Source organism: Phascolarctos cinereus, unplaced genomic scaffold (genome assembly GCF_003287225.1).
Source record: "Phascolarctos cinereus isolate Bilbo 61053 unplaced genomic scaffold, phaCin_HiC Scaffold_3;HRSCAF=262, whole genome shotgun sequence".
In the NCBI taxonomy this organism is placed as follows: Eukaryota; Metazoa; Chordata; class Mammalia; order Diprotodontia; family Phascolarctidae; genus Phascolarctos; species Phascolarctos cinereus.
Window position 1 is genome coordinate 239,006,902 of NW_027555736.1, and position 23,064 is coordinate 239,029,965.

Below are 23,064 nucleotides of genomic sequence, written 5' to 3' on the forward strand. Positions count from 1 at the left end.
AAAATATAATTGGGGGGACATCATCTCTAGAAGATTCTATGCTAGGTGAACCATCTGACTGGATCCGTGCATGTTTTGTTGGAATGAATCAGTTGGTACAAATATAGCTTCTATTCACAAAAGAGCTTAGTGAAAATCTCAAAGGGTCCAGATGGGATAGCTGATGCTGCTCCTCAATTTAAAAAAAATCCAATCAATTCCATTTCAAAATTATAAATGAAAAGATGTTTGTGGGTGTTTTCTTTCTTTTCAAATATTTCTTGTCTGATCGGGACTAAGAGAATAAAAATAAACAAACACAGATACTGGAACCTACATTCCTCACATTTTCACCCAGAAGTAACTGGGAGAACAAGAAAAAATGGATGCACAGCCTGTGTCTCCTGGGTTTTGTTTCAGAGTCCAGCCACCTTCACAAAATTTTCCATAATTCCCAGGCATTAGGCAGGGTTTCCCCAAATGAGAGGCTGCCAATGCTCCCTATCCCCTTGCTGAAATGAAAAATGTGTGTCTTACTCCATAGGTTTGTTAATGTGCCCTTTGGGGTCATCTGTCTCTCTCTCTCTGCCTCCCTCTGTCTCTCTCTCTCTCTCTCTGTCTCTGTCCCTCTCTCTCTGTCTGTCTGTCTCTCTCTCTTTCTCTGCCTCCCTCGGTCTCTCTGTCTCTGTCCCTCTCTGTCTGTCTGTCTGTCTCTCTTTCTCTGCCTCCCTCTGTCTCTCTCTCTCTCTCTCTGTCTCTCTCTCTGTCTCTGTCCCTCTCTGTCTGTCTCTCTCTCTCTTTCTCTGCCTTCCTCTGTCACTCTCTCTCTCTGTCTCTGTTCCTCTCTCTCTGTCTGTCTGTCTGTCTCTCTCTCTCTTTCTCTGCCTTCCTCTGTCACTCTCTCTCTGTCTCTGTTCCTCTCTCTCTCTCTCTCTGTCTCTGTCCCTCTCCCTCTGTCTGTCTGTCTCTCTCTCTTTCTCTGCCTCCCTCTGTCTCTCTCTCTCTCTGTCTCTGTCCCTCTCTGTCTGTCTGTCTGTCTCTCTTTCTCTGCCTCCCTCTGTCTCTCTTTCTCTGTCTCTGTCCCTCTGTCTGTCTGTTTGTCTGTCTGTCTGTCTCTCTCTTTCTCTGCCTCCCTCTGTCTCTCTCTGTCTCTGTCTCTCTCTGTCTCTGTCTCTGTCTCTGTCTCTCTCTCTCTCTCTCTCTCTCTCTCTCTCTCTCTCTCTCTCTCTCTCTCTATGTTTCTCTCTCTCTGTCTCTTTCGCTTTGTGTCTCTCTCATGCTGACCTAGCATTCCTAGTTCTTGCTCTAAAAACAGCATCAGATCCTGTGAGATCCTTCCCAATTAAGCCCTATCTATAGAATGCTCTGACACAGTATCAGCAAGGGAGCCAAGCTGTAGAGGTACCACTGCTTCCCAAATCATGCCACGTTTTAAGAAAACCAGCCACACTGTGCTGGTTCTGTGGGGGATGCCCAAGTACAAGGTACACTTCTTGTTCTCAGGCAGTTTGCAGTCTCATGGAGGAGATGAGAGAAGTACACAGATAACCAAATATAAACTAATACAAAGGTTGCCTCAGTGTTCGAAGTGGTAGTTATTTGTCTTTTATTCTTTTTGGCTATGCAATGGGGCTAAGTGACTTGCCCAGGGTCACACAGCTAGTAAGTGTCAAGTGTTTGGTCTGAGGCCGGATTTGAACTCAGGTCCTCCTGAATCCAGGGCTGCTGCTCTATCCACTGCGCCACCCAGCTGCCCCCTAAGACTAGATCTGGACTCAAGTTGTTGTGGCTCCAGTTCCATCACTCTATCCACTGCACCATAGCTAAGAGGAGAGAGTCTGAAATGGGCCTAAAATGGCAGGATAAGAAGAGTAGACTTTATCCAATTAAAAAAACAACAACAAGGAATCACTGAAGATTTTTTGAGCAGAAGGATAACATGTTCCCAGAATCTCAGAGTTAGAATCTCTAAGGAAATCCAGCCCAACTCATGCCTGAACTAGAATTCCCTCCACTTTTGTTGTTCAGTCATATCTGACTCTTCATGACCTCCTTTGGGGTCTTCTTGGCAAAGATACTGGAGTAGTTTGCCATTTCCTTCTCCAACCCATTTTACAGATGAGGAAACTGAATCAAAGAGGGTTAAGTGACTTGCCCAAGGTCACACATCTTTTAAGTGTCTGAAGCCAGATTTGAAATCAGGAAGATGAGCCAGAGTTTTACCCAGAATTCCCTCTACAACTTACCAGCCTTCACTTGATGACCTTCTGTGAAAGGAGAGCCTACTATCCCTTAAGGCAGCCCATTAAGCTTTTGAATAGCACTGATGAAATAAAGAAAATTTTTCTTTAGATCACACCTAAATTTGCCTCTTTATACCTTCTACCCGTTGCTGCTAGATCTCCTCTGTGGAGACAGGCATAATAAGTCTAATCTCTCTTTCGTGGACAGCTGTTCAAATACTTGAAGACAGCTATAATTTTGTGATTTTTTTTTTTGTCCTTGATCTTACGTTCTGGCGGGCTAAAGTGTGATCCATGCAAAATACTAACGGCTACTTGAAGAAGGAAGGAAGAAAAAAAAAAGCATTTATAAAACACTACTATGTGTGAAATGCTTAGCAAGCATTTCATCTGAACCTGTGTGCCCACTAAGTGTATGGTGCTGGATTTGAACTCAGTTCCAACTTAACTCTAAGTCTAGTGCCGTATCCACTAAGACATCAATCTGCCTCAAGAGCCACATGAGAAGTCAGACTTTCATCTTTCCCCCCAAGGATGCCCCAATTGCCATTTGTTATGACCACGAGTGACCATCTCCCCTCCCCCAAAATGAAAGGGAAAAGAGTTATTGACTAGGAAACATGATGTCTTATTTCAATTCCTTTCGACAAATACCTGAGATATAAGAACTGATTATCAATTTTAAGCGTGCAAAAAATTTCAAAGGTCTAACAGCTGGCTAGTGGCAAAGTCTAGACTGGAATTCAGATCTCCTGAACCTTAGTTCAGGGTACTTGCTCATGGTAGCTTTTGTTGTTGCTTCACTGAAATTGCTGGGTTCAGCAAAGCAACCTAGATGAAAGAGTCTTTTTTGTTTGTTTGTTTGCTTTTTGGTGAGGCAGTCGGGGTTAAGTGACTTGCCCAGAGTCACACAGCTAGTAAATGTCATGTGTCTGAGATCAGATTTGAACTCAGGTCCTCCTGACTCCAAGGCTGCACCACCTAGCTGCCCCTAGATGAAAGATTCTTAATCTGGAGTCCATGAACTTTAAAAATTAAATTTAAATTTTTAAAATTAAAAAATTAATTTTTAAAAAGTTTATATTTTTTTAATTTAAAAATTAAAAAAAATTATAACTATTTCAATATCATGAGTTTCCTTTGTAATTCTATGGATTTTATTTTGTGCATTTAAAAACATGATTCTGAAAAGAGGTCCATAGGCTGTATCAGCCTGCCAAAAGGGTCTATGACATACAAAAAAGGTTAAGAGCCCCAACCTAGAAATGTACATGGCAGCCCTCCCTGCTCTGAGCAGAACAAATACATTTGAAGTTTAGTTTTTGACTGTCCATTGTCTAATCTTCTCCTCAGATGAAAAACAAAGCTTTCCATAAACCAACACAGGGAAGAACTTTAAGTAAACTCTAGATCTCCTACTTTGATGCAATGGTTGTATTTCCCACTCCTTAACAGCAGTGTTAAGAAAATCTGGCATATTAAATTGAAATTTAAAACAAGGGTTCTTAACATGGCATCCCCAGATTTCTTGTCCTTGCAAAGATTTCAGAGGGTTGGTGAATTTTCTGTGTGTGTATATATATATATATATATATATATATATATATATATATATATATATATATATATATATATACACATGTACTGTATTTCACTATAATTGGTTTCCTTTTTAATTCTATATGTTTTATTTTATACATTTATAAATATAATTCTGAGAAGTCCCTAGGTTTCACCAGACCGCCTGAGGGCCATAATACAACAAAAGGTTAAGAACCCTTGATTTAAAGGAATAATGCAAATGAACATATTTGTAATTTATTTATTGTATAAATTCCACTTATTACTTTTTTTTTTTAAGTAGGAACACCTGTTCTTTTTACCTGTTGCAGAAGATGGTGGAGTCATTGATCCCGGGCTGTCATCTTCTGGTTCTGAGACAGTGACTGTTGGCACTGTTTCATGACTTGATTTCAGACAAGTATCCTGCTTCTCTGGGCTCTTCTCTTGGGCAGAAGTCTCAGCAACTGGTTCTATCTCAGTCAGTGTGATTTTGACTGGTGCTGTAACCAGGGAGACACAGTGCTGATCCTCAGACAAATCATTTATGTACGGTGCAAATGTTGATTCTTCCAATAAACGTTCTTTGGCTCCCTTTACCTCTACAGGAGCCTGTGTCTCAGGTTCAGAGGTACATTCCGACTTTACTGATATTTCAGCATGTTCATTCTTAAAATCTGAGTCCTTGCTTTCCTGGCCCGATTCCCATTGTTCCTGGTATTTTATTTCCTCTGGCCTACTTATGTCAATGTATTTATAAGCTTCTGCTTTCATCTGATCTAGGGGATCTGCTAAGGTCTTATTCACATCTTTACATTCTGCAGGAGTCATCTCTATTCCAGAATCAGAACTAAATAAACCGTGAGACTCCAAGCCAGGTGCTTCTTGCAGGGAAGGGCCTCGTGCATTCAGATCTTCAGTGCTCTCTGAACTGGTAGTATGATTGCCTTCCTTCTGAAGGATTCCAGTGAAATACACAGAATCCTGCTGGGGTGAACAATGGACATCAGAAATCAAAGATGTGTAAAAGGCTCCTTCTTCTTTTGCTGCTGCTGGAGAAGTATAATCTCTAGCATAAGGGTCATCTGCAACACCTACAAATCAAAAGAACAGCAGTTAACAATAGCTGTGCAAATGGATTAACTCATTTTTATTTCTTGGTGTGCTAGGAACATCAATGGCTCTGTAATAGCACAGATATTCTCAAAAAATTTTTCCAGACATTAAGTTATTTGCGGTTTTGGTCACTTCTGCAAAAAGTACAACAAATACTCTTCTTCTGATCATAGGAATATTTAAATTTTGTTGATTTGAATTAAATTGAATTAAACTGAATTGATTGGAACAGAGGCACACAGGAATTTCATTTCTAACGCAGAACATGACAACTAAATCATATTCAGTGTTACGCAAAGATCTATTTATCCAATGAATTTGAGACTCCTCTCTGAGGGAGGGGCAAGTTAGAGATAGAGACCTAGGGAAAGGTCATACCCCCAGGCCATTTAGTGGGAGAAGAAAGATGTAGTCTCAAAGGAACCAGCTCCTCTCCCAAATTCTTAAAGGAAGAAGAAATAGAAAAGACCGAGTGCCTAGCCAATTCTTGCTCTGCATCTACTGCTTACATTTATTTGTATCACCTAGCACAAACTCAGAGAAACTCAAAAGTTGGAAGGAGCTTCAGCAGTCATCCAATTCAACTGATACGTGACTAATAATTCCCTTTACAAAAGCCTCAATAATCAGTTACCTTGCCATAATAATCATAATAATAATAACAGCTATCATTTATATATTGCTTACTATGTGCAGGCTATTTACAATTAATATCTCATTTGATCTTCACTTGAGATCTCAAGATAGAGACAATTCATTACCTCCTTTGGCTGTATTCTCCTAGAATTAATCATTGTATTGTTTCCTTTTTCCATCTACGATTCAGCACAACTGACTCTATACCTTCTTGAATGAGACTTTGGTTGCTTTCTACTTGCATTAGGAAGCCTGTGATATACTAGATCCTTGCTCAACTCCTGTTAATCTGGAATGTTCCCAAATTCAGTTCCCAAAATACAAAGCTGCATCACCATAGAACTGCCTTTCTGAAAACATCTCTTCCCAAACAACAGATAAATGTTCACTCTTCTGATGGAATAGGAAGCACCCATCATGCATATGAACGGTTTGATCAAATGCCCAACTTTCAGATGGGTTTCTGGAGAACGAGCATCCTGTGCTTGGCATTAGGAAAAGGTTAGAAATAACTTAAGCAAAGTTATGCAAGGAAAAGGAATAAAATCAATACAAATGTAACTCTGGGAACTGTAAGGGATCTGGAAGGTATCAGTCCAGGCATTCATTACTCAACAATCCCCAAGTTCCTGTGGCTATGGGCTTCATCATTAGAATTTGGTTCTAGAACGGTGTAAGTCATTGAAAAGGAATCAAAAAAAGTACGGAAATAGATAGAGTTACGCTGTATATTAAGAAGATATAGGGAGTTGTGAACTTGTCCAGACATTCTAGAAAGCAATTTGAAACTATGCCAAAAAAGCTATTAAACTGTGCCCTTTGACCCAGTGATGCCACTATCAATCAATAAATATTAATCAAAGCACCTACAATGTGCTAGGCGCTGTGCTAAGTGCTAGGGATAGATAAAAAGGCAAAAGACAGCCCTTGTCCTCAAGGAGTTCACGATCTAATGAAGACAACATGCAAACAAAGATATACAAAATAAGCTGTATACAAGATAAATAAGAAATAATTAACAGAGGGGAGGAAGTTCTAGAATTAAGAGGGGGTTGAGGAAGGCTTCCAGCAAAAGAAGGATTTTAGCTGGGATTTCAAAGAAGCCAGAGAAGTCAGTAAGCACAGTTTAGAAGGAAGAGCGTTTTGGGCAAGGGGACAGTTAGAGAAAATGCCCAGAGTTTCTTGTTGATGAAACAACCGGGAGGCCAATATCATTGGACTGAAGAGTACATATTGGAGAGTAAGGTGCACTATAACTGAAAAGATAGAGGGGGATAGATCAGGAAGGGCTTTGAATGGCATTTGTTATTTGATCCTTAAGGCAATAGGGAGTCACTGGAGTTTACTGTGGGAGGTAGGTTCTGGACTTTAGGGAAATCACTGTAGTGGCTAAATAAAGGATGGATTAGAGTCAAGAGAGAGTTCAGGTAGGCAGACCCAGCAGCAGGCCATTTCAATTTTCCAATTATGAAGTGATGAGTACCTGCACTAGAGTGATGGCAGTATCAGAGGAGAGAAGGGGATGTATACAAAAATACAAAGAGGATGCTGTGAAAGTGAAATTGATAGGCCTTGGCAAGAGAGTGGATAAGGATGGATTGAATATTGGATATGGATACGGTGAAAGATAGTAAGAAGTCCAGATGGCTCCTAGGTTGTGAACCTGAGGGACTGAGAGAATGGTATCTCCCTCCACAGCAACAGGGAAGGTATGTAGGGTAGGGATTCAGGGAGGAGCGCAGGGTACGGTTTAGAGAGAAAGATAAGAGTTCAGTTTTGGACATGTTGAATTTAAGGTGGCTACTGGACATCCAGCTTCTGGTGTCTGAAAGGCTTTCAGAGATACAAGTTTGGAGGTCAGGAGAGAATGTGGGGCAGCATAGGTAAATTTTAAAACCATTAGCATAGAGATGATAATTAAATCATGATGAGCTCACCAGTAATGGTATGGAGAGAGAAGAGAAGCAGGCCTAGGTCAGAACCCTGAGGGACGCCTTTGATTAGAGAGTGTGATCTAGAAAAGGATCCAGCAAAGAAGAGGAACAGTCAGATAGGTAGAAAGAAAACCAAGCGACAGTGGTGTCCTGAAAACCTACAGAGAAGAGAGTATCAAGGAAGAGGGAACAACAGCACTGAAGGCTGCGGAGAGGTCACAGAGAATGAGATTGAGAAAAGGGCATGAGATTTGTCAGCTAACAGATTATTAGCAACTTTGGAGAAAGCAGTTTCCAAAGAATGAGGAGGTCAGAGCCAAGATTTTAAGAAGAGACTGGGAGGAGAGAAAGTGTGCCTACTGGTACACAAAAGATGGTCTTTTGGAAGAGTTTAGCTACAAAGGGCAGAAGAGACATAAAATGACAGTAAGCAGGGATGGAAAGATTAAATGCATTGTCTTTCAGATTCACTGGAGGACAACCACACCAGCCTTCATCCCCTTTTGCTAATTCTCAGGGTTCAAAGGCAATGTAGACAATATGCTCTGGAATACTATCAGAAATTACCAACATTGTAAAGATTCTCACTAACTGGCCCTCACCTTGGACTAAAATCAGGGAAATATCTTGGGCCAGTTCCCTTTTTCTTAACTCTGAACCAGTGACTTACAGGTTTAGACAAAATCATTGTAATTTATTAGCAGTATCAAGTAAAATAAAAATGAATATTAACCAAACCCACCCCTTTTGATGCTGGTGTCTTCACTAGTTTCACTTTTTTTTGACTGAATCAATCAGAACTATGTGAATAAGGCCTGTACGCCCTGAATCAAAGCTATTGTGTGAGAGACTGGGTCATGCCCTACGCATCGTATATAAAAGAGAGACACTGTCTCAGGATTGGGGAATAAAACATTATGTCTAGATTCAAGAGGCTGAATCAAGCAAAGGAGAAAAGGGAGGATTAAACTGAGGCAGAGAGGGAGATATTGAGAAGAATCTCTGGGCTTAACAGGCATAACAAAGAAAAGGATCCAGGCTGCATGAAGTTTTAAGAAAAGATCAGCTCTTTCTCCAGCTTCCCTTTCCAATTCCTATTTATCCATAGGCAGTAAATAATCTCCTGTTCCATTCCTCAACTATTTCAGGTAAACCAAATTTTGCTTAGCCACAAAAATAGCAGTGGTTAACCAGAGTTAGATTTAAATGTAATGTTTGGCAGGGTATTCGGCTTCTCTGCCTGTGTGTTAGTCATTTTTCCTGAGGCCTCAGAATGATTATGACTGAACTAAGAACTTCTCATCTAAAGTAAACTCCCTAAAGCTGAGCCAATTATTGTAACAGGATGTTACATGAAGATACACATTCAAAAGAAATATAGAAGGCTGTGATGATGGTCATAGCTAAGGTCACCTCTTTTGCTCCTTATCTACCCTACTCTCACCTTGGGGAGTGGGAGTGGGGAGCTCTTTACTAAAGAAAAGGGTCATAAATTAAGCGCTGAGTGGTTTTCACAGCATTATACTCTAGAAAAAAATGGTGAAGAGAGAAATCATGGACTGCACCTTTACTTTTATAATTGCCATAATTGCAGTTTAACAAGGTCTCAACTCCTACCCTCTGGTCTGTAAGTTTATCTACCCCAAAGAGACCAAAAAAAGAGGAAAAGAACTCATACGTACAAAACCATTTATAAAAAATTTTTTGAAGTAATAAAGAACTGGAAGCTGAGAGAGTGCCCATCAAATGGGGAATGGATGAATAAATTATGTTATATAAAGGTGATAGAATAATATTGTGCTGTAAGAAATGATGAAAAGGATGGTTTCCGAGGAGCCTTTACAAACTAATGCAGAGTGAAATCAGAAAGATCAGGAGAACAATTTTTACAAGAATGGCAATATGTTAAAAACAAAACTTTGAAAGACTAGTATAAGTAAGGAGGATTTTGTTATTTCTTTTTAGATAATAGTTCCAGGATCCTAGATAATATTTCCTATGAATTATGGTTGAAAACAACTTCTCCTGCATAGTCACAACGGAGATATAGGTATGACACAATGTAATAGCTACTACGCTTGTGCTGTGCTAGGCTAGGACAATATTGCTAAAGTTAACCTGGGAGCTTCATGTTGGCAAATTGCCTTATTAGTATGCTTCTCTATAAATCAAGACAGAACTGGTCAGTAAGTGGGGATTTGGGGAATATGTCAGTGTCATGCTGTGTCTGCCTCAACTGGCCCTCATTGAGGCTTAGGGGGCGTAGGGGAGTACACAAGCTGGAATACTGTGCCTATCTCGACTGACCCCATCAAGAAGTAGGGGTAGTGGCCCCATCTTCTTGCCCGCCCCTGCAAGAATGGTGACTGGGGAATGCTGAAGGAGTTGGAGCTCCCAATATCATCAACTCTCTTGAGAATACTAGACTAGAATAAAGTAAGCTTATTTAATTCCTCCAAAGCTGTCTTTCTGTCCTTCTGGCTGCCCAGAGCAAGAATGAACCTACTAGAGGCCTGTTAGCATCCAAAACTTCCAATAGCTCCTGTGCTGTTCCTTGTGTGGGACAAGTGAAAGTTTCTCATGTGAAATGTAAGCTGTGCTCCATAAATGTAGTGAGGCTTCAGCATGAGCTGGGCCTAAGTTCCACTTTTGTTTTTAGGGAATGGGGGCTGTGCACCAGCTGCCCACCCCCTCCCTTGTTTTGTAACCACCCCCTCTTTTGTTTTGTACCTTAACTTCACCACATAAGGCGATCCTCTAGCTCCCAAGCGTGTTTTGAATAAAAGGTATCTCGGGTTCTGAATATAGACTGTGAGGTTTCTTGCCTCAGCCAATGAGGATAAAGAGATTGAGACAGACAGGTTCGGAGGGGGCTTTTTGGAGTACTTTGCCTAAGACTATATAACTGCTTGCTGCTGTTTGTGCTGGGCCTTCCTACTCCAGTCTGCCCTGGGTAGGTGACGCCCAACTCTCGCTCAAGACTTGCTAGAATAAAACTTCTGTTTTCTATCTGGAGAAGCCTCTGAGTTTTTATTTGAGTGGGTGGTCTTAAAATCCCACTCACTTGGATCAATGCAATGATCAACCACAATTCCAGAGGACTCATAATGAAATGCTACCCATCTGCTGATAGAAAGGTGTTGGACTCAGAGTACAGATTGAGACTTATTTTTTTTATAGACATGGCTAATGAGAGAATCTGTTTTAATTAATCTAAATAAAAGAAGATATAGATGTTATTGGCAGAATGGCAAAGCACTTATTTCCTACATACTGCTAATTCATAAGAAGGAATGTATGTGCCAATATAGAGTAACTGAATTTGAATCAGCAAGAAAAAAAAAAAAAGGCAATCACCACATGTAGTAAAAAAAAAAAAAGACAAATTAACACCAGGTAACTAAAATGCTTAGAGCGCCTGCTTTTCACTACTTCTGTCCCATGCTGGGCATAGACAGCACTTCACAGAGTTGTGTTTCAGGTTCTACTTAAAAAGATCCCTGCCAAGTGCCCTATATCAGTGACTTGGTATTAACCCCACCATACGCCACAAGGGTTGGACGACAGTGATTCTGCACAATTGTGTACAGAAGAAAAGGACGTGAACTTGGAGAAAGATGGGGAAAAGATGACAACACAGAATGAATAGAGGAGAAGGAAGGCCTAGGGGCTTCTGTGCTCAAGGACAAGAGGGTTAGAAACCCAGCCAGGCTCAGTCCACTCCTCACTGATTTTATTTCGGGCAGGTAGCCAACTAAACTCTAATACCCCCAACACAGAGGAGGCTGAATACACTCAGCCTCAGGGGTCTGTGCAGCAGTGGAAAGCAAAGACTCAAGAGCGAGAAGGAGACAGAGAGAAATTATTAGCAATACAAAGAAAAAGACTGAAAAGCAAAAAGTCAAAGAGACCAAAAGCTGGATAGCCTTAAAGACAGAAGAAAAACTGTTAGCTGGAGGAGCTCATGTCATAGAGCCAATACAATAAAAATGTAAACAGCAAAAATTAATTCACAGCTTTAAGTATACTCCAGTCAAACAACTAAAGGGTTACTTTACAAAGCTAGGCAAAATAATTACAAAATTCACTTGGAGGAAGAAAAAACCTACAACACTAATGATGAAATATTGAAAGAAGGTTGGAGTGAAAGAGAATTGTACTTCTGGACCTCAGGCTGAATAAAAAATAGAAAAATATGTCAACAGAATAGGATTCATGTCAAGAACAAAGAAAAATTAGAAATTATTTAACTCAACAACTCAGTGTTGGATAAACCTCAAAACATAAATTATCTAGGAGAGAATTCCCCATTTGATAAGAAGTGCTAAGAAAAATGGAACAAATCATTGGGAGCAAATAACTATTCTAATTTAAGGTTTGTGACAGAGAAGGTAAAGAGCAAATTCCATTCTTCAAAGAATGCATAAGTAGGATCTTCTAGCCTTATAGGTTTTCAGGGGAAATCAACTGAATTGGAATGCGAAGCTCTCAGGAATGAAATTATGAAGACACAAGCAGAAATTTTCTCATTTGAAGGAAAGAGGAAAGTTGACTATAGAAACTGATATATAGATTGGCCAACATGACAAAACAGGAAAATGATAAATGTTGGAGAAGATGTGGGAAAATCAGAACACTAATACATTGTTGGTGGAGTTGTGAAATGATCCAACCATTTTAGAGAACAATTTGGAACTATGCCCAAAGGGCTACAAAAGTGTGCATACCCTTTGATCCAGCAAATAGCACTTCCAGGGCTATATCCCAAAGAGATCAAACAAATGGGAAAAGGACCCACATGTACAAAAATATTCATAGCAGCTCTTTTTGTGGTGGCAAAGAATTGGAAATTGAGAGGATGCCCATCCATTGGGGAATGGCTGAGCAAGTTGTAGTATATGAATGTAATGGAATACTATTGTGCTATAAGAAATGAACAGGCTGACTTCAGAAAAACCTGGAAAGACCTATATGGTCTGATGCTGAGTGAAGTGACAAGAACCAAGAGGACTTTGTACACAATAACAGCCATGTTATGCAATGACCAAGATTGTTAAACTGAACCCTTCTCAGCATTACGAGGATCTAAGACATCTCCAGAGGCCTCGGGTTGGAAAATGCTGTCCACATCCAAAGAAAGAACTATGGAAGTTGAATCACTATCACCTATTTTTACCTCCTGTTGAGTTTTGTTTCATCTTTCTGATGGTTCCTCCTATTGGTTTAAATTTTTACTTACAACTTCACTAATGTGAAAATATGTTTAATGGGTATGTAAATGTAAAGCCTATAACAGATTGTGTACCGTCTTGGGGAGGGGGAGGGGGAGGAAGGGGGAGAAAAATTTTCAACTCAAAAGCATACGGAAGTGATTGTTGATAAATCAAAATAAGTTAATAAATTTTTTTTAAAAAGAAACTGATATATATGTAAATAATCAATAAATATATGTGTGTCTGTATATATATGTATATATATTATATCTATATATATAACATACATATGTTGTATGCATGTGTGTATATGTGTATATATACACATATACGTATACCTGTGTGTGTATATATGTATATATACATATATATATACACATACATATATACATATCTATACATATCTATATACCTATCTGTCTATATATGCTGAAAGCATAGAAGCTGGAAACAAAAAACAGTACCAAAGGATGGATACAAAAGAACAGCACAGTACAATTAAAATTGAGGCAAGAGCGCTAAGATCTTGGAATAAACCGAGGTTGGTGGTAAATTCTAAGAACAATTTTTTCTTTTTTCTTTAAATTTCAATTTTTTTATTTTTTTCCATATGCTTTTGAGTTGAAATTTTTTCTCCCTTTTCCTCCCCCCACCAAGACGGCGCACAAGCTGATATAGGCTTTACGTTTACATACCCACTAAACATATTTTCACATTAGTGAAGTTGTAAGTAAAAATTAAAACCAATAGGAGGAACCATCAGAAAGAGGAAACAAAACTCAACAGAAGGTAAAAATAAGTGATAGCGATTCGACTTCCATAGTTCTTTCTTTGGATGTGGACAGCATTTTCCATCCCGAGGCCTCTGGAGATGTTGCAGATCCTCATAATGCTGAGAAAGGTTCAGCTTAACAATCTCTAAGAACAATTTTTAAAAAAGAGTTTGGATTTGGGTTTTTTTTTCCATCATTACAAAGAACTGAATTCGCCCATCAACTGAAGAATGATTATAAATTGTGGTATGTAAATTTTACGAAACATGACTGTGTTATAAGAAATGACAAATATGATAAATACAGAGAAGCTTGGAAATATTTACCTAATCTAGTGAAAAGTAAGTGAAGTCAAAAAACAATATCTACAAAGACTGCAAAAGTATAAATGGAAAGAGCAATCAAAAGAGAATATTATAAAAGTATAAATAACAAGCATAGCTCAAAAGAAGAGATATGAAAAGATACCACTTCCATACATACACACACACACACACACACTCCATTACAGAGACAAGAGGTCCACAGGCATGCAATATTGCATCTATTTTCAAACATTTTCAATGTACTGACCAGGTCTGCTGATTTTCTTTCTTTCTTTTTCTTTAAAAATATTGTTATATGGGATGGCTCTCTGGGAGGGGGATGATGGATAACATTTTGGTGCTATAAAAACAAAAGAAAATAAAATAATTTTTGAAGGAATTGCTATTGTTTCTTTAAGTCATGATGGGGAAGCCGAGATTCAGGACCTCTTCTTGTGTTGAATGAGAAGGCTAAAACAGATGAGATCATCTTGAATTCAAGGTTCTCAGTGAGAAGGCTGAACTACTCAACTCTTGGTTTTTCTTCCAAGGAGGATAATCTTTGGACACTGAAGGACAACCCAAATACGGTTGTCAGGGAGTGGGAACCCAGGATAAGTCAGAAGACAAGCAGGTAGCATTTTAGCTGTCTTTAGTGTGTTTAAGTCACCCAGTCTGGATGACCTCCAGTAAAGTGCTTCTTAAAGTGGGGGGTCACAATGCAAACCACAATTTAAGAAGCGCTGAAGCAGTCATGAGTGGAAAAACCTTAAGAAGCCCTATGGGCTGGTGTTATTGCTGAGCTGTTATTGCTAATGTTATTGTGATCTTGGAAAGATCTTGGAGAAAGGTTACGGGACAAGAGAAGGGCAAATGTACCCATTTTCATAAAAGGAGAAGAGGAAAGAGTCTGCAAACTATAGGCCAGTGACATTGAATTCTATCGACAGAAAATTTTGAAAATATATTAGTACGTGCATTTTTGCATACTTAGAAAGGGCAGCAAGAATCACGAAAATTTTCATGACTTCAATATGAACAGGTCGTGCTACACTAACCTCATTTCCTTCTTTGACAATATAACCAGGCTATTACACCAGGGCAATTCTATAGACATGATGGACTTAAGCTTTTAATGAAAGCATTTTACAAAGTCTCTCATTTTATGCTTGGGGATAAGAGCAAAAGTTGTAGGCCACATAAGGGATCTGTGCTTAGCTCTATGTTGTTCAATGTTTTCATTACTGACTTGGATGGAGGAATAGATGGCAAGTTTATGAAATCTCCAAATGATACAAAGCCTGGAAGCTAAACATACTGGATGAGTCTGGATCAAAAGAAAAAAAAAAAGATGCTGACAGGCCAAAATGATGGGCCAATTTGAGCAAGTTGACATTTAATAAGAATGAGTGTAAAGTTTTACATTTGGATTTTAAAATCGTCTTTATAAATACAAGATGGGAGAGGTCTGGCTAGACAGCAGTTCCTGTAAAAATGATCTGCAAATTCAGTATGAGTCAACAGTGTACACCAGGAGCCAAAAAGTTCCTTCTATCCCTTACTGCATTTATTGAAGAGTGTTCAGAAAAAGATTGGTAACAGCTCTGATATACTCTGCCCTGATCAATCTACATCTAAAATAGCACTGAAGAGGTAGATGATGTTCAAAGTCAGGTTGTCCGGAAAGAATTTAGGGTTCTCCTAGGTAAGAGGACTTTATTGATGTGAAAGCAGCGGGCTAATCCTTAGGTGCACTAGCAGTTTGAGATAAGACAAATGCTTACTTTTATACCCAAGTTTGGGGCACTCAGCTAGGGGTGAGGGTATGCCCCCACACGGGCAGCTAACCACAGTGAAGGATGTCAGGAAGGGGAAAGCAGGTGTGTAAGGGGAGACAGGAAAGGGGAAGCAGGTGTGTTGGGTACTTCACAAAACAGTTCAGGGATGTGATCATGAAGCAGGGAGCTTGACTTGTAACACTCAAGGACACGGGCACAAACCATAGGGATTAGTCACATGCACAGAGAATAACAAGGTTTTCTTGTCAAGAGCCCCCTGTTACTGGGCTTTTAGATTTAGGCAAGGCCCTCACCGCTGCTGGGCAGAAGTCAGCCCCGTCAGCATGTTCCCTTCTGGGCACCAGATTTCAGGAAAGTCCTAGATAAACTGGAACACGTCCAGAAGAGTTTGATCGGGATGGTAAGAAGATAAGGCAATGTGCTATGTGAGGATGAATTGAAGGACTGAGGATAAGAAATAAAAGGGAAGGGGAAGACGATAGCTATCTGCAAGCATTTTTAGGGTAATTGTGGGGAAAGGGGATTAGAATTATTTCTGCTTGGCCCCCATGCAGGAAGCCGAAGAGATGTAGATTTAGGATAGGCACAAGGGAAAATTTCCTAACAATTAGAGCTATATGAAAGTGAAATCAGGAGCTAATGGATTATAAATACACAACTGGTTGTCTTCAAACAGAGGTGGGAGACCTGCTTGTTGAGGATATCATTAAGGAGACTTATGGTCTTGGTCAAGTACACATTTGACTAGATGGCCTCTGACCCTGAGGAGATTATGAGACCCCTCCTCAGTTTGATGAGCAAGTGAATAAGAATATGGTCCTAGATTGGGAAGCAATTTTAGAGACTATCTAGTTCAATTCCTCCATTTCACAGATGAGGAAACAGAACCTCAGGGATGTCACGTGATTTGCCCAAGGTCACATAGGTAGGAAGACTCAGAGATGGAATCTGAACGCCAGACTTCACTGACTCCAGAACTCTGGCTACCGAATGCTTCCTCCTCCCTGCTCCCAATGCATGTTTTGAGATGATCAAAGTGATGCACAACAGTCCCTGGAATATGTATCAAGGCAGAGAAATGATGCCATTCTGTCAGAAGTACACTGAATAAGCATACCAGGTTCTGCTGAGTCTGATTTCTCTTGGATGGATCTTATCAATCTTTTTTTTTTTCTTGCTTTCTGGTGAAGCAATCAGGGTTAAGTGACTTGCCTAGAGTCACACAGCTAGTAATGTCATGTGTCTGAGGCTGGATTTGAACTCAGGTCCTCCTGACTCCAAGGCCAGAGCTCCATCTACTGCACCACCTAGCTGCCCCTGGATCTCATCAATCTTGTCCCCATTAAATTACAGAGATAGCAGTGTTACAGCCTGTCACTTTTTGCTTGTCTTTGTATTTTTTTTTTATGCTTTTCTCCTTCCCTGGGTTTAGCACAGTGCCTGGCATATAGTCCCACATTTTGAATGACTGAATAAGTCACTATTTGTAGGAGTTTGGGGCAAATCCCAAATTTTAAATGTACCATTCTTTTAAATGGTAAGGAGGGAAATAATGGAAATTTTAGGATTTGACCTGAAGTAGAGTGTAAGGTATAAGGGAATGGGTTGCCTACAGTGGCCCTGGGCCTAGTGTCAAGAAGCCTTGAGGTCAAATCAAGTCTCAGACATTTCCTAGCTATGTGACTTTGGGCAAGTTACTTAACCTGGGTTTGCCTCAGTTTCCTCATCTGTAAAATGGGGATAATAAAAGCACCTACCTCCCAAGGTGGATGTGAGGATCAAACGAGATAATTGTGCTTGGCCCAGTGCCCGACACACAGGAGGTGCTACACAAATGATAGCTATCATCATCATTATTACTTATTACTCAACATAGCCTCTGTTACCTTTTTATTTACTCTGGAATGGATAGTGAGAGAAGATCAGGAAAAGAAGAACTGAAGAAACTGATAAACGCATGAATAAAATAAGCACTGTCACAGCACGTTTTGTTTTGTCTTTTTAGGTTATTTGGTCCTTTGAATTCCAGGGATGCCAAAATAGGAAAAAAAGATGGAGTATCCAGACTTAGAGTCGCTGATGAGACTGGAGTTAAAGGTCAGATTCAAAGAACAAAATATTACAGGCTTCCCATTGGATGGACAGCAGGAGATTAAATAAAGGTTAGTCTGGGCTGCTTCCCCCTAGAGACTCCTATTCATCCTCTCTGAGAGCCAGTCTCTCACCTCTATCAGCAAATCAGTTGGCTCGAGGTACCACAGCTTTCCTCCTATAGATGGGACAACATTCTATGAGTTGGAGGAAACAAGGAAACTGCCTAGAGAGACTGATGTGAAAGATATACAGGACACCCTCTGGAAACCTCTATTATATTTAAAAAATTCTACTTAATTCAATTGCCTAAGATAATGAATAGCTATCATTTATATAAATGTTTTCAGGTTTGCAGAGTGCTATGTAAATGTTATCTCATTTAATCCTCACAACAACCCTGGTGTTGTGAGGTGTTATTATTAGCTCCACCTTACAGATGAGGAAATTGAGGTACAGAGAGGTTAAGTGACTTGTCCAGGGTCACACAATTAGTAGATATCTGAAGGTAAATTTGAATTGAGATCATCCTGACTCCAAGTCTAGCATTCTATCTATTACATCACCTAGCTGCCTCTAAGCTGCACATAATATGTTATTGTAAAGAAAGGCAGGCACATCCATTCCCCACCAATTTCCATCTATTTAATATAGTTAGATAGGTAAATTAAGAGGGTTAGCCTGAGCCTTCTTATGAGTAAAAGGTTGGTATTGTGTTAAAAGTAGAAATACAAGTAATCCCCACCCCCACCCCAGGCCCCTTTACATACTCAAAACTGATCTGCTGGAGTAACGACTTTAGGAGATAAACATGCAAAATGAATATTGAAGAAAAAGTGAGTCAGCAGGTTTTCCCCCCCCTCTTATGAAGGGTCAAAGAATGAATAGCTTGTACAGTTTTCACTTCAGTGGACAATTCATTAGCTGAAAAACCTGTTTTGACAGACAAATCATTCTCTAAGTTACTCTGATAACGCTTAGCTTGAGGTCAACTAATGATGCTCAATACTTTGAAAAAAACACAAACTCATCACAAGTTTCAGAGTGCTACAAGGATAATGCAAAAAAAAAGTTCTGATGGATTTTTAGTGTGAAATTTAAAAAGACAATAAGGCAAGAGGGTGATTATAGATCAATTTTCTTTAAAAATGAAAAAATAACTTAACATTGGTTAACTATTATCCACCTATTAACATTTTTGGATGGATTTTCTGCCCTGTTCCCACAGATGAAAGTGGGAAGTTTACGAAAACAAAGGAAGGATAATACAGTCAAACAGAATCAGAGATTGTAAGAGTTAGAAAAGACATTAGAAATCAATCCCACCCCTTCATTTTATAGGTACGGAACCTGAAAGGCAGGTGTGGTGACACAGACTTATCTACAAGCGGGGCTGAGGCTGGTAAATCTCGAGTTCAAGAGTTCTGAGCTGCAATAGGGCTAAAGCTGACTGGGTATTCACACTGCTAAGCACCAACATAAGAAACCCCATGGGGTGAAGGGTCATCAGACTGTCTAAAAGAGGCAAACCAGCCCAGGTTGAAAAACTGAGCAGGTCCAAGCTTCTGAGCCAATACATATTGGATTGGACCCACGAATAGTTGCTGAATTTCCATTCTGGGCTAGACAAGGAAATCCTGGGGGAAAGGAAGGAAAGGAAAGGCAAAGCAAGGGAAGGGGAGGGAAGGGGAGGGAAGGGGAGGGGACGGGAGGGGAGGGGAGGGGAGGGGAGGGGAGGGGAGGGGAGGGGAGGGGAGGGGAGGGGAGGGGGAGGGGAGGGGGAGGGAGGGGAGGGAGGGGAGGGAGGGGAGGGAGGGGAGGGGAGGGAAGGGGAGGGGAGGGGAGGGAAGGGAGGGAAGGGAAGGAAGGGAAGGGAAGGGAAGGGAAGGGAAGGGAAGGGAAGGGAAGGGAAGGGAAGGGAAGGGGAGGGAAGGGGAGGGAAGGGGAGGGAAGGGAAGGGAAGGGAAGGGAAGGGAAGGGAAGGGAAGGGAAGGAATACAGAGGGACAAAGAGCCACACAGGAGTGGAAGTGAAGGCAGCATTAGAATATCCAACATGAAGCCTGCATACAGTGAATGTGTAGCATAGCTCTTTTGTTTTTAAGCTAAGAAGAAACCATTATGACACATGCTCTCAGATATAAAAAGAATAATGAGTGCCTCATTTTCTTTTTAGGGGAAAGTAATCTTTATTACTTGCTTTCACTGACACTTTCAATTTTAAAATAAATTCTGGCAAAAGTGTGCAGTATGAGTTTATGTTTACCTGTCTCCTCTGTCTTTATGTGCAAGGTCATTAAATTCTGATTATTTTTTACTCATGGTATCTTTTTCATTCTCCCTCTCATTTTTACACCCACTGCCACTACTGGTGCCCTCAATAGTGAGAGGAAAGTTCAGAAGTTTGGAGGGTTTAGGGGTGGAGGAAAGATGATAATGAGCAAAGTTTCTGAGTACAAAAAGATTGAAAGAGTATATCTGTTTTTAAGTCAAAGGTTTTCTTTTGCCAGAATGACCACAGATTAGATTTCACAGGTCTGAAAAATTGATAGGTGGCTGTGTGTGTGTGTGTGTGTGTGTGTGTGTGTGTGTGTGTGTGTGTGTGTGTATGCGTGTGTGGCAGAGAGCAGGAAAATGTTTTCATTTTGAAACTGAATTATGCTAGCTAACATTTTATTTTTACGTAGAACATTTCTATATATACCTCTACTCTGAAGTACCAGCAGAAGGCTTCTCCAAGGTTATACAACACACCACGAGCTTAAGTAGGTTTACCCACGCTTGCAAGTCTTTTAGAATAGATCACACAACATATTCTATCTAGTTTCCAAAGATTAGACTAAGTATAAAAAAAGTCACTAATAGCCTGACCACTAAGTGATGATTCTTTGGCCATGACAACCCATAAAACATAATGTAGGAATTACAAAATGGCCTCCTAGCTAGTGAGACCCATATCCATTTCCACCATGCTACAGGAAAAATATAGACTGAGAGAGTGCCAAGAATTTTTAGTTTGGGAGCCATCTATAAGCATTAACTGAACTATTGTTTTAAATGAGGGATCATTGTCCAGTCACCGATGAGTAGACATCCTATTTGAGGCACTGAATGATGTGAATCATGACATTCTTAATCTAAAGGAAACCAGAAAATAAAATAACCACAAAAATACAGCTAACTGGATAAATGCTTCACTGGTTCCCCTCGGAGAAGCAAATAAAAGCTAGTAGAGTTGGTTTTATTGTGTATCCAAAGGCAACAAGAAACATCATCTCATCTGTATCATCTTATATTGCAGCTTTCATAGTGACTAAGAAGATAATTACAACTTACACACCAATATCAGTTGAAAAGGATGACATGGAGGAGGAATTCTATAAAAAACTTGATAAAAATTCTCCAAATTAAATCGCTGTATACTCTACTACTCTGTGCTTTAATACAAAAGAGGACAGTAAAAAATATATATATATGTAAGAAAATAAGGAGTAGGAAAAAGAAATAAGAGGCCAAAGGCTTGTAAACCACACAAAGGTCAGATGTATAAAGAATGCTTTCTTCCAGAAGAGAGGCAGGAGGCATTGGACATGGAGCGTACTGAATAAAATTATACAAAAAAAAGAAAAGAGATCCTATCAACAGACAGGAAACTAAAACTTTGGGTTACTAATGTGAGTCATTATTTAATCCACTTTTTGGTGCAATCAGGAACTTTTTAGGGTGAAGGTTTATGAATGAGTCAATCAACCGACAAGCACTTCTTCTTAGAGTGCTAGGTACTCAGGATGCAAAAACAACAGTGAGAAAGTCCCTGCCCTCAAGAATCTTACATTCTAGTAGGGGAAAACAGCATGTTCACAGATGAGTAAATACAGATCAAATAAGATATAAAAATATATGGATTCGGGGTTTGGGTTTGGCTTTTTGTTGTGTTGTTTTGGGTACAGCTCGTGGGGATCTAATAAGGTTCTCTGCTTCTCTGGCCATGACAACCTACAGAACATCACACAGAAAAGTGACTGCCTAGCTGGTGTGGTGCGCACCTACTTCTACCATGATGGTGGTAGCATAGATACTGAAAGAATGAAGAGTTTTCTACCTCTCAAAGGAGGGAAAAAGGTAGACTATTTGAGCTAAGCCATGAATACAGCTGGAGGTTTCAAGAGGCAGAGGAGAGAATTCTGGGCATGGGAACAGGCTGTGCAAAGGTAAGGAAGTAGCAATTACAATGTTAAGATTAAGGCTATTTTGGCTTCAGTACAGAACGTAAGAGAGACATTAATGTGTAATCAGCCTGGATCCAGACTATGAAATGCCATCAAAATGATTATTTTGTTCTGAGGGCAATGGGAAGCCGTTGAAGCTGAAAGGAGTAACGTGGCCAGACATGATTTAGCAGATTTTTATGAAAGATGGATTATAAAGTAGAGAGGCTGGATTCAGGGAGACCAATTAGTACATTATTGCAATAGTCTAGGTGAGAGGTGAAAAAAAGTCTATATTAGAATAATTATGATGTGGAAATAATAATAAATAAATAGCAAATAAACAAACAGATAAATACATTGATATAGCAAATACTATGTGTCAGGCACTGTGCTAAGTACTTTAAACTTGCTGCACCGTTTGGTCTTCCCAAAATAACCTTGGGAGGTAGGTGCAATTATTATTCTCATTTTATAGATGAGGAAAGTGAGGCCAAGTGAATTGCCCAGGGTTACACAAGTCAGTAAGTGTCTGAGAGAGGATTTGAACTCAGTCCTTCCTAACTCTCATCCTGGCATTCTATCCATGGTACCACCAGCTGCCTCATAAAAAGAAGGGATAAAGAAAGGGACAGATGTGAGATATGTTGACAAGGTATACTTGAAAAGCTTTGCATGGTAGGGGATAAGAGTGAAGAGCTTAGGATGACTCTGAGCTTGTAAACCTAGATGACTGGAAGAATTAGGATAACTCCAACAAAAAATAGGGAAATTGAGAGGAGTGGTTTTAGGACAAAGTAAGGCTTTGGGGAATATCCGGGTGGAAGATGTGGGGAGATGGTGAAAGGCAGAAACACAATGCAACGGTTGACATTAATGCATATGTTCAAATATAACTCACATACACGTATATTCTCCTTTTTCAATGAAAACAGAGTTCAAGGTCAATGAAAATAAGACTAACGCAGCAAATGCATGCCAACTGACTGAGAATGCAACACAAAGATTATTAAATATAGCATGTATAGTAACACAGGATGGCTTATGTCAAATCTTGAGATGGTACAATCTGCCACTATCACAACCAGCAGACATAGTCTCCATATAAAAATGAGTTGTGGGTTTCTGCTGTGCCTGTAGCATTTGCATAGGAACATGTACATGCCTGTGGCATTGGGATAATAGCATGTGAATCTGAAGTTACAGGC

At 39.9% G+C, this 23,064-nt stretch overlaps 1 protein-coding gene across 1 annotated transcript in view; it reads right to left on the minus strand.

Annotated features, from left to right (window-relative positions):
- The window catches only part of RTN1 (reticulon 1), a 265,232-nt gene that overhangs the window by 145,732 nt on the left and 96,436 nt on the right, over nt 1–23,064 (minus strand). The window contains 1 exon segment of the mRNA XM_020986478.2: nt 4,106–4,876. Coding sequence (XP_020842137.1) covers nt 4,106–4,876 — 771 coding nt within the window.